The sequence below is a fragment of the Pristis pectinata genome, chromosome 15 (assembly GCF_009764475.1).
Source record: "Pristis pectinata isolate sPriPec2 chromosome 15, sPriPec2.1.pri, whole genome shotgun sequence".
NCBI classification, from domain to species: Eukaryota; Metazoa; Chordata; class Chondrichthyes; order Rhinopristiformes; family Pristidae; genus Pristis; species Pristis pectinata.
The window spans coordinates 28,841,953-28,857,987 of record NC_067419.1 but is presented as its reverse complement, the minus strand read 5'-3'; the positions used below and the strand labels follow the sequence as shown (position 1 = coordinate 28,857,987).

The 16,035-nt window shown below is 36.0% G+C and overlaps 1 protein-coding gene across 4 annotated transcripts in view; it reads left to right on the top strand.

Moving 5' to 3' along the window:
• Positions 1-16,035, top strand: part of si:ch211-272n13.3 (ankyrin repeat domain-containing protein 26) — a 104,290-nt gene that overhangs the window by 17,329 nt on the left and 70,926 nt on the right. For 3 of the 4 annotated variants that reach the window (XM_052030648.1, XM_052030649.1, XM_052030647.1), the window contains exons 6-12: positions 2,588-2,736; positions 5,357-5,407; positions 9,515-9,551; positions 9,670-9,739; positions 10,841-10,901; positions 10,989-11,236; positions 13,272-13,410. In XM_052030648.1, coding sequence (XP_051886608.1) covers positions 2,588-2,736; positions 5,357-5,407; positions 9,515-9,551; positions 9,670-9,739; positions 10,841-10,901; positions 10,989-11,236; positions 13,272-13,410 — 755 coding nt within the window. The remainder of the gene's footprint in view (positions 1-2,587; positions 2,737-5,356; positions 5,408-9,514; positions 9,552-9,669; positions 9,740-10,840; positions 10,902-10,988; positions 11,237-13,271; positions 13,411-16,035) is intronic. The other variant, XM_052030650.1, reaches the window with a different exon arrangement.

Below are 16,035 nucleotides of genomic sequence, written 5' to 3'. Positions count from 1 at the left end.
AAATGCGTGATACTCTTGAAAGTTCTTGACTTATTCTGTTTTCCAACATCAATAATTTGACCTGAAGACATAAGTATAGTAAGATGATCTTTATTTTGCATAAAGCTAGATTCTGTTTCCTCATTTGCGCCTGTCAGTATCAATTTTGGAAGACGACAACCCCATACACCAGTTTCATTGGCATTGTGGATTTGTTTAGGGGCACGACTGATTACCTGTAATCCATGATGACCAATTTCTGAAACAATGTGCAATGTTTTGCAGTACTCTATTGATGAGATTTTTCTCTCCCAGTTGGTGACTTTCTGGTTTGTTGGAGGTTGGATAGTTTAACGTTTACTGTAAAGTGTTGGGAGGTGTTCAGAAATTTACTCTGATACAGGGCAAATTTAAACTTCTTGCCTGAACCTATAGTTGTCAAACAAAACATCTACAGCTGACTTAAGAAGTAAGGGACAACATAAAACTAAAAGATACAGCAAATAAAAAGGCAAAAATATGTAGCTCCTAGAAACTCGAAAGCATTCAAAATATAACTTAAAAAAAATAAATCTGAACTTGCCCAAAATAACAAAATCAACACCTACAATTACATGAGGGAAAAAAGGGTGGTCATGAGCGATGTGGGTTCCCTTACTTATTGGCGGTATTGTGAATGGATGTAAGAGAATAGCAGGTGATTAGATTGAAGTTTTCAAGATATTAAGAATTAATAGGAAAGACAGAGAAACTCTTACTGATTGGGAAATTTAGGACCAGAGGTGTAATCTAAAAAAATTAGAGCAAGACCCTTCAAGAACAAAGTAAGAAAACGGTACTATGCATACGATGGTGGTAGAAATTTGGAACTCTTCTGCAATCTTCAAATGGAAAAAAATAGAATTTTTATAAACAAAGGTATTTGAGGATATGGCTGTGGAAACAAGTATATGGAGCTAGATCATACACAGTATCATCTTATTATATGGCAGAACAGGCTTAAATTTGAGCTGTATTTATCTGCCTATGGTTATGTGCGTCGATGTGGGCCATGAAACACTGCCCGAGGAACTCTTGCAGTGTCGTGCTAGGACTGAAGTGATAGATCATTAAAAATTACAGCCATCTTCTTCTGTACCAGGTATGATTCCCGTAAATGGAAAAAATCCCATCCAAGCATTTTTGTTAAATTCAATTTTACAGAAGCTTTGTTGTCAAGGTCATTCAAATCCTAACTTCATGACAACTATATTTACTCTCACCTCCCGGAATTCCACTCATTTTGCTAAGGTTGAACCAAAATTACATTGAAGTCTGGAGCCGAATGATCTTGTAGAAGTTCACACTAAGCTTCATGGAGCAGATTATTGGGTCAGTGGTCCTTCACCATAACCGTCCATCATTTTGCTGATGATTGAGTGTGGACTGATGGGATAATAACAGGCTGGATTAGATTTGTCCTCTTTGTGGGTGGATAGGACATCCCCAAGAAATTTGTTTCTGTATTGTTAGATGCCAATAATGTAACTGTCATGAACTAATTTAGGCAAAGATGTCAGTGGCTGGTTCTGGAACATAAATCTTGAGCTCCACAGTTGAGATGTTATAAGGGTCCCATACAATTTTCCTGTATTCATTTTGTTTAGCTGTTTCTTCAAGTTGACTGGCTGTATCTGTGATGTGAGCTCAGGAGCAAAGCTCAGTAGGTCATCTTGCCACATCTGGCTGAAGATGGTCTTTGCACTTGTTTGCTGGGCTGTACCATTATTGAAGATGAATATGTTCATGGAATTTTCTCTTCCTATTTAATTGTCCTTCACCAGTTGTTGCCTGGATGTGCCAGGACTGTAAAGTCTTGTTTGATCACTTGATTTTTAGGATTGATTAGCTTTGTAGCATTTAGCTTCTGCTGGTTAGCATACATGTTGTGTAGTGCTGGTATTTTTTTTCTGGATTTGAATTTCCTTTTTAGATATACCTGGTTCTACTCTTTATCTCCCCCTGATCCAGAGTTGGTTGCTGAGTTTAATAATATTTGACTGACATGTTAGGTCATTGGGTTAGAGATTGTGATGAAATATACACCTGTTGCAGCTGTTGATTTTTTTTGCAGTTCGCATTCAAAATGCTGATTGCTTTTGATGTATTATCTAGGGAGAAACTGTCTCCACAGAGAAAAAGGCTGGTAAAGAGAGGACTCAGATTTAAGATAATTAGCAAAAGAAGGAGAAATGACTTAAGGAAATTTTTTTTAACAGTGAGTTTTTATGATGTGAATGCACTACCCGGAAAGATCATTGTAGCAGATTCAATAATTACTTTTAAAAGTGGGATGGCTCAGTATTTTAATGGAGGGTAATGTTCAATGCTTATGAAAGAAAGCCAGTTATGTATGATTGGTTGAGTGGCTATCTTCTGTGCTGTATCATCTATTTCATTGATTTCAGAATGAGCCAGCTGAACATTTGCAATAGTTTCTCTATGCCTTAGATTTTTTTTTGAAAAGCAATACTTTTAGTTAGAAAAAGTGAAAATTGTTCAAAAAATATTTCTTCTTCTAATTTGGGTAGAACTCAGATGTGTAATATCTTTTTTCTGATTTGTCCAGTTGTTCTCATCTAATCATTGAGCATAATACAAAAAAGAGACATCAATCACCACATCTTGGACCCAGAATGATGAAAGGGATGCCCAGTAGTCCAGATCATGCTGCTAAAGTAAGCTTTGGATTTGGAGGACCAGCCATAGACAAAGAGAGTAAGTTTGAGGGAAAGTGTGTGTGTGTGTGTGTGTGTGTGTGTGTGTGTGTGTATGTGTGTGTATATATATATTGAAATGTTTTGAACATATTTCTGCATTGTGTAATAGGATACTCCTGGTGTTGTCAAGTACTAAGAATATAGGCACTACAGTTTTAAATTTAATTTGCAAACTGTTTTTAGAAAAAGATATAAATCAAGTTGTGTAGAAGTATCTGCAGATGTTTACTTGAATGATTTAATGCTAGAATTTTTTGCTCATATTTGAGTTCAGTCAGTGATTTCCTTTTCTGAGACAATCCTTTATTCAGAAAAGTACTCAAATAGTATGTTTGGGGTTGCATGAGAGGACATGGGGGGGGGTGTTGAAATGGATAGTGTGTGTCAGAAAAAGAGACAAATTGTGCAATAAGAATGTAAAAAGTGGGTCAGTGTAAGGAGGTGAGGGGAGTGTTAGGGAGCTGGGAGGATAGGAGGAGACAAAGGTGAGGGGGATAGTAAGAGAACAAGCAATTCTCTCTTCCCATGCCTCCACTATCCCATTTTGTCACTAACCCCTATGATATCCTCTCTGCTTCTCCACCTCATTCTCTCAAACTTGGGCTAAGCTTGTTTATCTGGATTCTTACCAGTGTGGCAACAATCCAGATATCTGATCCAAAAGATTATACTATCTAATCCAAAAGAACAAGTTTTTGGTCAACGACTGTTTCTTTCAGGAAGGGTTGGTGGTCTCTACCTTGTTAATTTTTATTTAATTATGAAAAGCTTAGTCAAAGTGACGTATTTTGAGGCTTAAGACTAGAAAGATTTGGAGAGCTGGAGTTTTAAAACCAGAGTTTGGGAAAAGATTCAAAAGATATGGGTGACAGCAACAAAATTTCTAAAACAGACTGGTCTGGTGGTGATTGGAAGTGAGGTTAGGATGGGAGGGTCAGAGCATCGCTAGAGAAGATGGAAGAATCCATGGGTAGATTTATGGGCAAGTATGAGGATTTAAAATTTGACCATCTGAAGAATGGGGGAGATACTGGAATCTAGATGAAAAACACTATCATGTTGGAGGAACTGTGGTCGAGAGAGCTCGCACCCATCAATCATGACCATATCTTGCATTCTTAATGTATATGTATTCTAGTTCCTTGTACCTTTAATTACAGTGAGGTGATTGGAGCTCCTGTATGGTAAACAGCAATTCCCCCTTGCAGAAGATTGTATTATATAGCCAGTCCCTTTGTAGAGTACATTTAACATCTTGAATCAAAGGGCACGCAAAGCAGAAATAATGGCAGTAGTCTGGTCAGACAGTTTTGCAGAGCCGTTTAACTTACTCTGGGCCAACACATATGAGTTGAGTGACTTGCCTGGCCCCTGAACTTTGAGGTTGGAAGATCTGCGGATGCTCCTACAACTGCCAGTTTCACCAAGCTTCTTTGACATATGTTGAACATTGCCTCCAAAATTATCCAAGTCATTTGCCATACACTTCAGGAGAGTCTGTGCCAAATATTAGCGTGTCTCATGCTTGATTATGTTCTTTTCACACATGCTTGAGAATATCACACACATTCTTCAACCGGAGGGTTGATGCATCTTGCACCTCTGCTCATCTAAATGTTGTTTCCATATCTGCACGCATCATCAGAAATATGCAAAGTTTATGTATGACAAACAATAGGAGACTTAGCTGGTCTGGTCCCTCTACCCTAAGATGGTGGTGATATTTATGTTAAGGAAATCCCCGTTATCCTCTCTCAAGTTCCCATCAAGGAACTGCTTAAGCCAAGAGGAAAATTCTTTCATTGGTATTAGATCTTGCTCAGGCTCAGTTTTTGTAGAAGCTGGTCTTTGTTTTGTTTTTGTTTTTTGATGATTAGAATATGCAATCTTTTAAAATTCAGCAACCAATTACAACATCAATGACTCAAGAGCTGTGTACTGTGATTAAAAGCTTCAACATCCTTAGACTGCTGGGCTAATTGCATACTGTCATCCTAACCACTGACAATGATGGAATCTGAGTGAAAGAAATAGAGCACGTATTCTGCTCATACATCCCCTAATATGTGGGTAATCTTCAAGCAGATGGACATAGTTGCTTCCATTGTGACTTATTAGCATCTTACCAAGTGCCAATGAATGGATGTAATTGGTAAATGAGTTGCAGCTCAGCATAGCATTTCTAATTTTATGCTGATTCCTGGACCCTATGTGAAATGATGCGGCATGGTTTTGTTTAAGTTACTATGGATATGTATATCATGGGCTGTATCTGCAAATATTAATTCATTAGTTTCCAGAAAGCTGTTTATTGTGCAAAATGGAAGAGCATTCCACACTGAGATATTTTGCAGATTTGTAATATCTGTTTCAGAGACGAGAGTTAGGCTTATCTTCCATCTTGTCAAGCAACGTCTGAGTGAGAATCACACCACTCGAGTGTCTTATTTCAACATTTGCACAGCCTAGAGAAGGCTTTTTAGATTACCTTTTCCTGTTTGAATTCCCTTGGCATTTTGTTATGTTTAGAGTTCTGCTGTTTTATCTGTTCAGTTTCTATTTTCCCTTGTTCCTGATTTTTTTTCATCTATTCCTTCTGCCCATTCCAATGGACATAGAATATCAGGAGTCTCCTGATCTGGATTCAAGAACAAGAGGTTCTGAAAAAGGTAGTATTGACAATCAAAACTTTCTGGCAAAAAATACATAAACATATCAAATGCGACATCTACCTTTGCTCCCTTTCGCACAGTGTTTACTTGGTAAACATCCAGGATAGGTTTTTCTAACATACATTTGTTCTATTAAAATATATTAATTCCTCCAGTAAAAATCTAGTCTATAAATGTTAGATAAACAGTTACTGTATGTGATAGATTGTATAATTGTTTCAGAATATTTGAAATATTTGACTATATTAATTTTGACTAATTAATAGTTATCTTTTATCCTGTTTTCTCTGACTTTTAAATCTATTTAGGAGTGGAGATGGGAATGTTGTCCCATTTGCCATCCTATTGAACAAGAGAATATTTCTACATTTATTGAGCTACTTTTCCATGTATCTTGTGCCTATAACCAGAAACTTGCATATAAATTTGATTTAATTTATTAGAAATAGATCTTAAAAATATTTATCAATACGTTGCCCATTGGTCCAAAATTTGTAGTTTGCAGCACTCAATACTTACCCAAGAAAATTACTACATACCTTTTTCACATCCTCTGTTAATAACCTGCCAAAGTGCAGAATTTTGCCATATCTTCCATGGCAGGGCCTTTTACTGGCAAGTTCATTGATGTGATAGCACAGAAGGATGCTGGTAATGGGAAGGGACTAGAGTGGATGCCTTAACAAACCCTGCCCACCAATGGTTGTTAGGTAAATGTACCAAAATACTATTAATGCTTCTGACAGTAAGAAATATCTAAGAACATACTGGTACTATTAGAATTAATAAAACTTTAACAGTTGAAATGTATTTGTTTAAAATATACCACAATACTTGACATAAACAAATCCAGCAATTAGATTCTCAACAGTACAAAAAAATAATCATTCACTACTGGTCTTGTTCATTGAAATCAATGGAAAAGATCTCCCTGCATTAATTGTTTCCCTAGTGTGAGTATTGGGTAATGGCCACGACGTTACAGTCCATCATTGAACAGACCATGAGGAGTCCACTGTTACAGAGCAGTCAGGAAAATATTGGCAAATGTTTCCAATATGTTCAGGACTTCTGTGTTTCCCTCATCCTAAGCTTCCTTGCAGTTACGCGAAGAAACATCTGCTGTTCCACCTGGAACTGTTGCTGGTCATTGCTTCCCATAGTGCCCTCGGTTTATTTAAAAACAAGGATAGAAAACTCTTCTCTGTCCTTTGTGATAAATATAGATGTATAGTAGTGGATACTGATTATACATTGCTTCTGAAATTCCTTTCGTGTTTCTAGAAAGAGATTTCAGAAGTGGAGTACAGTATGCCGATGTTATGTTTTTTTCACATTTAGCACAACGACCAAGGACCAGTTTCTATCTAACTGCAATTAATTGTCTTGGGGTGAGATATCTAAGTGGGAGTTTTCATTCTTCTGTTTCCAACATCCTTAAAAGCTGAAAATTGCAGGCCATAATCCCTCTCTGCAATAAAATAAACATTTAATCTCACAGCCTTTAATTATGTATTTTTCTCATCAATTTTAATTTGATTCTTCTTGTTCTCGAGCCACATGCTAGTAGAACCAACTTCTCTGATTATCTTATTTAAACACATTGTGGTCTATACTGCCATCAAATTTCTTTTCTGAGTTCTTTGCTACAGGAGAGCAATCCCAGCTTCTGCAATTTTAACTTATAACTGAAATTCATTTTTCCTGGAACCATTAAAATGTGGTTACCAGAGTTGGATTCGGTGTTTCAAATGTGGCAATATTATAATCATTCAAATAATCTCTATGCCTCTAGTAATGAAGGCTAGAATCACACATGCTTTATTAACTGCTTTCTCAATGCATGCTGCCACTCTGAAAGATGTGCATTACATATGCATCCAAGTCTGCCTGTGCCCACACATCCCTTAGAACCATTGTTGTCTGTGTTGTCTCCTAATTCTTTCAGCCAAAACAAATCACTAAACATATGCCATTTGTCTACCCATTCTATAAGTGCCCATTTGCAGGTTATTACTGTCTTCCTCACTGTTTCCCACAATTCTAAGCTTTGCAACATCTGTATATTTTATAATTCCATCTAGCACAGCTATATCCAGCTCAATGTTTTGTCTCCAAAGAACACCAATATCTATCCCACTCCAATTTCCAACAACAGCCATCCATCACACCTCTTGGCTTCCTCTTAAGCCAGTTTCCAGTCCATTCTGACACTGACTCTTATTTCATGGGGTTCAGTATTGGTAACCAGCTTTTTTTTGTGTAGGACTTTGTCAAATGCCTTCAGAATATCCATTTGCATAAAATCTACATTTTTCGCATGACCTCTTTGTTATCTCATCAAAATATCCATGCAGGCTCTTATTATTATTGTTCTGTTATTTTATTAACTCAAGTGTCTGGGAGTGCCTATTATTTTTTTTCCCTTGTTATCATTTCAAAGAGCTTCGCATCACCTGTGTTAAACTGACTGGCCTGTATTTGGTAGACATCTCCTTGCAACTCTTTTTGATCAAGTGTGTCACATTTCTCATTTTCTTGTCCTTTGGCATCTCTTTTATCTCTAGAAAGGATTAGTGGATTATGGCAAGCCCATCCTCAATCTCCACTCCTACTTTCCTTGGGAGCCTATAGTGCATTCTATTCACCAGAGAGGTTGCAATGAAACTTGAATGCTACTCTTTTCATTATTTTCTTTCTTGTCCATTTCACATCACAAATTAGTGAAGCAAATGAGAATCCAGAAATAAGCTTTAAACTTATCATAAAAGAAGGAAAATCCTTTCAGGATTCAAAATAGTAAGATATATCCAAAAAGCTATTTGCCTACCTGGTCCTTCTCCAGTTGCTTTGATTAGAAATAAAATAAATGTGTCAATTGGAATTTAATGATCTTAAGAATTGTCATTGTTCTACAGATTTTAGCCTAGGTTTATTGACCTTATTCCCAAATGCCCAATACACCAAAGTATTTACTTGACATTGTTTCTAGGAAGCTATGTTGACATCAATATATTTTGTTATAATAAAGTAAATCAGACAGAAAACTGACCAGTGGAGAAGCACATTGGCAGTGTTTATAGCAGGTAGTTGATCTCTTACCAGCAGTTTTTCTCTGACATTGAAAGTTTAAAAATATCAGCAGTTAAAAGGTAACAAGTACTTCAATGTAAAGAGAGAATTCTGATAACGGCCAATAGATCAGAAAGCACTTGTTGAGAACGTTGTTAACATCACACTGTTCTGATGACAAGTAATTCAGCTGAAATGTTAACCCTGGTTCTTTTTTCTCCTGCATGAATACTGCCTTGTTGGCAGGTATATGCTCCATTTTTCTGCTTTTATTTCAGATTTCTTGAATCCACAGTATTTAACTTTTGCCTGTGGGCTATTGGAAACCAACAGATTCATTCATCTGAGTCATATCTATATTTTTCTGTGGTATTTTCATGCAGGATATTTGTACATAACATTGATCAAATGGGGAATTGTATCAATTTGCAACAGTATCAACCTTTTGAAAGTGTCTTCCTCCACGTTTCAAGGTCTTTGTTCCTCTAATTTTCTTTTTTGACCAGTCACATCTTTGCAGGTTCTTATTTGGTTTCTTCTGCTTAATGTCTGCTCTTTGCTTCTATTATTGAAGAACTTACGTATGCAAGTGGGAGAAACCTTGTTTACAATGGGATTGTGCTGAGAAACTCGTCTTTGACCCATATCTTTTTACCATTTGTTGAAAATTGCAACGTTGATTTGTATTTAGATATAGAGGCCTAGATGTAATTAAAGTATATGCAGTAAGTTATCCAATGTTTAGAATGTAAGCAAAATGGTCTCCATAGAAACTTCCATTCTGAACATCAAACTCTCCGGCAAACAGAATCCCGCACATGGTGTATGAATGTAGAAGGATAATTTAATTTGCACAAACCTGCACTGAGTAATTCTCAAAATTGATTCTGCCCTTGTAATTATTTCTCTGATCAATGAACCTGTCTTGTAATAATTCAAGAATAAACTGTTTTAAAGTACAATGGTGAGCAAACTAAAGATAAATTTGGATGAATCTAATTCCACATGTAACTCATTTGCTTTGTTTTCCAGTGATAGATGATCTTTCTCAGATAGAGTCTTTCAGTGGGTAAGTTGGAACTACTGCTGTTGCACTTTTAACACTTCTTAAGTTGATTAATTTCTTATTAAACTTATGAGTTTTTTTTAATCTGTTTGAGATTTTTCTTTGCATGTTTTGCTTTCAGGGAGTCAAAGAGTGCTGGTGATTCCTGGCTGTCTTCAAATGAAGAAGATGATATAGAGTGTACCTCCAAGGTAGTAATTTGCCATTGATATAGTTTGTTGTGCTATCTCATTCTTGAATTTAAGAGACCTAACAAGCGATACATTACACTTCTGCTTTCACTGAAATAGTTCTATTAAAGTAGAATATGTAATTGTTGATCTCTGTGTGGTATATCACTACTCATTAAAGGGGTGTTGCTGGAACTTGGTGGGATGGTCACCCTTACATTGGAATTCTGTATCCCATCTTGACCATCTTTTGCCACCTTTTTGATAATTGGAATGTAGCATTCTGGTGCTGTATTTTGCGTTATAAACCACAAATCAGTTTTGTTAAGTGAAGTTAGGGTAAGTTGGAGCAAAGAAATCATTTTCACAAGGAAATTCAAATTCAGTGGTATTACAAGCCCTGCTGTAAAAAAAAGAATGAAGTCTTGACAGGGTGTTTCTTCGTGGGAGGATCTAGAACTAGGGGTTACTCTTTAAAATTATGGGTTTGCCACTTAAGATTGAGGCAAGGCAATTTTGAGTCTCAGGAACCCCTTGTCAAAAGGCAGTGGAAGCAGTCTTTGCATATTTTTAAGACAGCTGTAGATAGACATTTGATAAGCAAATGGATGTTGAAAGGTTACCACTGGAATGTGGAGCTAAGACTGCAGTCACATCAGCCATGATCTCATCGCATAGAGGAACTGAATCAATGGCATAAGTGCCCTACTCGTGCACCGAATTTGTAGTTATTCCATATTCAATTGTGTAGCTATAACAAAGTTCTTGAGACCTGCCCACAATAACACTTGAGCCAGTATCTGTAATGTGAAGTTTATATATGAACAGAACAAGAATAATCAACAGATTATTTCAATAAGTATAATAGGTTCAGCTTGGAAAATTATGCTTAAGAAGTTTCAAAAATAAGTTTCAAGAACTTGCCATGAGTCTTGCAAAGCTGAAATAATTAAGAAGTTAAATAATATAGGTTGTGCCCAGTCTTGCCTTTAAAATTGAAACGGTGGACTATTAAATTGAATTGAAAAAAAGAGTTGATATCACATTGATATGTGTGCCATTGGCAAATGATTAAATATATAACTGTTTATAGCCACTAATAAAAATAGTGTCTATTTACAGGTACCACAGAAGTTTAATTTGACCAAGTTGATAAATTCTTCACAGCAAAACAAGGAAAGCAGTAAGTTATTGAGAAAATAATTGAAAATAAAAGGTGTATAGTTAATGTTGTTTCAATGCTTATAAATGAAGGATTTCTCTGTTTTAGTAAATGAAGAGGCCATCTTTCGCAAAGCCCAGCTCATGGGCAATTTGCAGCCAGTTGAATCAGATACAGATAGAGTGGAAGAGTTAGAAAACGATTGTCAAAATGAAGAAGAAGTAAACGAGAATAATGGTTCGCCAACCCACCTATCACTCCAGTCCAGGAATTGTTCTCCTAAAACCGTTGGCCGTTCATTCAGCTTTCCTGTAGAAAATCATTTAAACTCTACACCATTGAAAGGCAACAGAGAGGTAATTGTTATTTCTAGACTTTTAAAACAAAAAATATTTTTATTTCTTAAATATTGCAATGAAGATAAGGAATTGATGACTGTTACATACCAGCAACAATAGAAACACAACGAGACATGTATAAGTGTTAGAAACTATTTTATTGATAACTACTTGTGATAATAAGAAAAGTAAAAACGTTAGATATCAAACATAATCCTGCAAAGCTAAACTCAAAGTGTGTGTGTGGCAAATTCCCAAACTCCAAGTCTAGGAATAGTTCTCAAAAGTTCAGTTCAGCGAGTCATCAGGTGAGACATGAGCAAAGGCTTTTGCAAAGCCATTGTTGACTGAAGAGAAAATGTAGAGAGAATTTACGAAATCCACATTCCACGATGGAACCCCTATGACACCTCAGCATCCGATCTTCATTGCTTTGTTCCAAAGAATCTGCCACCCCGAAGGCATTCGATATGTGGCCGCCCTCAGAAATACCTGTTTTCCACTACAGGTTAACGACAAAGTGGACTCCACTTGATTTGCTCCAAAAATCCATACATGGATTGTAGTGACAGACACAGCCATTGTTCTTCATCCATTGTAACGGAGACCAGCAGTCAGTGTCTCTACCTCCACCCCTCCCTCCCCCCTCCCCCCCCCCAACCGATGTTAACGGTGAGAGTGCATTTCAAGCTTAGTTAACAAAAGATAAAGGAAAAAAAGCAAAGGAAATGAAAAGTGCCTTACTTATCCCTCAGTTAAAAGAATGTTCGCTAGGAAATCTTGACTGGAACCTATGTTGATGCCTGTGTTTCAAACTAAAATAGCACATATTAATACAATATATAAAAGGTTAATTCTGGATAGAGTAGTACTGAAATCTGTGAGTGGTACTTTTTTGGTGCACAAACCAAGTTAACTATTCCAGAAATTAAAGGCAAGCAGGGGGGGAAAAATGCCCACCTTCATTAACACTGCTGTGTGAAACTGGGCCTTGAAGTTATAGAAGTGACTGCACTAGAAACTGGTTATTCGTGATTTAGTTAAATAAATCATCAAAAATTATATGCAATAGAGGATCAAAAGAGACTAACTTATGACAAATTTCCTTGCAATTTGATTATTTCTATAAATGAATATCTTCTAAATGGAAAAAAAACTCAAAATTCACAACTGAGTTTCGAAGGTTATTTATTTATCTAATATCAAATACTGATTTACAAAATACTTAGTTGTCTGGCTATCGTCATTGAAATGATGACCATTCCATAACTCTCAATCTTGTACAATGGAGTTTGGTCAACAGAGTGATGTAGAAATGATAAATGATGTGATTGATTGGAATGCAGATGTAATGGATTCTAAATCCTGTGCAACAGCAGTGATAGGGCAATTTTTTTTTTTGTTTTTCTCTCTCTGACAATCTTCATAGTTTCATTATGCTAAATTACATCTTAGTGCATGATTGTATATTACCAAGCTGCTTTAATCTACTAAAAGTATTTTTAAAATCTTGGCCAATTGTTTTATTGTAGCTTTTCTGTGATTGGTTAAGAGTTTTATTGTGGTGTGCTAGTGATCTAACATTAGTAGTCATTTATATTTTAAATCACTTTTGGTTTAATGGTAAAATTTCAGTAATTTGTTCATTGGCCTAACAAAAACTATTTATTGATCTACTGGAGTCAAATAACCTTTACTAAAGATGGGGTTCATAGTACAGACTTTTCAGCTTAAATATCTACATGATGTTGCAAGTCAGTTTTTGAAGAATGTTATTGCCTTTTGTTTCCAAATATGTCGTTTTGTTTTAAAAAGCTACAAATTAACCACTTTTTTCAGGTTTGCATTATAATATTTTGAAGGACCAACCACAAAAAAAATTGTTTTTCTAGCATCTGATGATAGATTCTCTCAAATCTTTTTATCCTAATTATTTAACTCAATTATTATAGTGTTTTTTTTTCTCTCTGTCTGCCTTTCATGAAATTAGTATTTGTATTTATTTTTAATTCTGTTTTATAAAATCAATTTTGAAATATGTCATCTTGTATAGGGCATGTCCTTGGAAGAGGAGGAGGCCCAGCCTTTAAAAGCATGTTCAAGAACGGAAGCAATAGAACCTGTTAATTTTAGTGAACCTTCCGCATATGCAATTCAAGTGCAAGAGGTTTCACCTAAGAAAACCAGAAGAGGTATCTAAGATTCAAGGTTTTTTTTTAAAATATTGCATTTTTTTTGGAATGATTGTTAATTTCCCTGTTATTTATCTATTGTTCTGCTAATAGAAGCTTAATGGCAGAAAAGTGGTAGGGTCGTTGACACATTAAGAGGACAGTTATAATGCATTACAGTCTTAGGTCAGTGGGTGTAAAAACAGCTGATAGCTCACCATCATATTCTGAAAGCATGGCTGGAAGTATATACATGTGCATAATGTTAGGAGGATTCTAATGTAAGTTTACAAGTTACCAAAGTGTGCCCCAACTGAACAAAAAGGGTTTGACACATTTCACTACAGTAAAAGTGCTACATTAATGGTTTTGTGCATAAATTATATGTTACTGTCTAGTACCTGGTTACTTTTCCACTTCCAACATTAGCTTTGCTGTGGGATACTTAACAAAATTGTAATAAGATTTATAGCTTTGTCAATGGGCAGCAGACTTTGTCTGATTGTATTAATGGCTGTCAGGCAAGAATTGGCTCATTAGCTACGTTTTCAGTGGTCTACCAGAGGGAGTTATGCAAATTGACACAACATGCATAAGATCAATGTTCAGGACCCTGAACATATTTTTCTGCATATTGATTACTTCATGAATTTGACTCCAACTTTCACACATCATAAAAAAATTTAGTACCTAGAAGTAGGTAGGTGGAGGTTAAACGCTCTGAGCATATTGGAAGCCTACCATCAGCCTATCAACTTCCTTGTTTAACCCAGGCACATCAAACGCAGGTGGGACAGCCCTTGTAAGAGGTGAGGTGGCAATTTCAAGATGATAATCATTCACTCAGAAGTTTGAGGTTTAAGTGTGTTACAGACTTTTATAAACCTACTGAAATTCTGGCAATGAAACCAAGACTAAAGATGAAATTTACCTTTATAAATTCCTAAATGAAATTTTTTTTAAAAACTGCAGATGCTGGACATCTGAAACAAAACCAAAAATTGCTGGAAAAAAACTCAGCAAGTCAGCCAGCATTGTTTGAAAGAGAAATAGTCAACGGTTCAGGTTTGCCACCCTTCATTTGTTGGAACTGGAAAAGAGAGAGATGCAAGTTAGTTTTCAGTAGGAGAGAAGGTGCATGGGAGGATGTGTGGAACAAAGGGAATGTTTTGATAGATTGAGTTGAATTGGCTTAATAGGGGACATTCATTAAGCTTCTAGGTCTGTGTAATGAGTTCTTAATGATAAGATCCTGTATGAGTACTGTCATAAATTATTTTTTTGAAAATCAGTATTGCGGGTTGAATTTCTATCTTGCACAAGGCTGCTCTTTTCCATCTCTCATTCCAGCCAGACATATTTAATTCAAATGTGAATTATTCCTTCCACACCAGCTCTATTTACACTTTGCAGGGACGTTTATTTTGTAATACACCCTGATTCAGAATTTATTTCACTGCCTTAAAATACACTCGTTTGATCTGTGTTTATATTTCCAAGCCACTTGACATGTTTGCTGCCACCCTGCTCAATTCTAAGGTCTCATGCATTGTAGTTTTGATCCTTTCAAGTAAATAACACTTCGGTAATTTTGAATCAAGCTAAAGATGATGAGTTTCAGCACTGCTTAAGATGCAAGTACGTTATCTAGACTGACAATTCTGTGCATGTTAGAGGGGAATGCCACGGGGCTAGCTGCACTGTTTTGGAAGAGGCACGAAATGGTATCTGTTTGCCTAATCAAATGGACGTTGAATAATATCAGATAATACTGTTACAGTATTCAAAGATCAGCAGACATATTTTGGCCAACAATTACTTCTCAACCAACATCACCCTAGTAAACCTCACACTTTATCTAAGTGCTGTTGGTGCAATCAGGTCAAGCAAAATTCAGTTGCTATTGTCTCATGTAAAACAGTATTTTTTTGGCTATCAAATGTTTTAATTAATTCAGAATCTGAAAATTGTTTATTGGATTTAGGCTTTCTGACTCTTCTTTCATATCTTTTCTCTGATGGTCTTTTCCTGCAACTTATTTCATGACTGCTACATTTTCATTGTCAAAGCTTACATTTGTCTCATTGTGATCCATGTATTCCAGTCAAAACATGACATATGTGTTCGATCATGATCTTCTGTAATGACCCCACAAATGGTGTTATGCTTCAGTGAACTAATTTTCTTAATCCCTAACATCAAATTAGATTTGTCAGAAAAATGACTGTGCATAAACAGTTTTTCACCTCGCATGTGTTAAGTAAGCACCTGTCCCAAATGCCCCTTTATGAAACCACATGAAGAATATCAAAACATTCAATATCACTCGTGCAGTACAAGACAATTTAGTACAATGGTATGTGTGAATGTCTTTGTGTATTTTATATAGCTGCTTCATCAAAGACCTTTCCATCATCAAAAAGTCAGAAATCAGCCTATTTCTGAATGCAGTGTTCATATAAAATTTCCATATTCCAGCTTACTCTCATAATTTGCAAATTGCATTCATGTTGTTCATGGCAAGGGCAGTCTCCATCAGAGTCCACCCATCCTTGACATCCAATGACATTACTATTGCAAAATTCCCCACTATCAGCACATTGCATGTCAAAAGTTTTTGGAACCCATATGATATTTGAATATCTT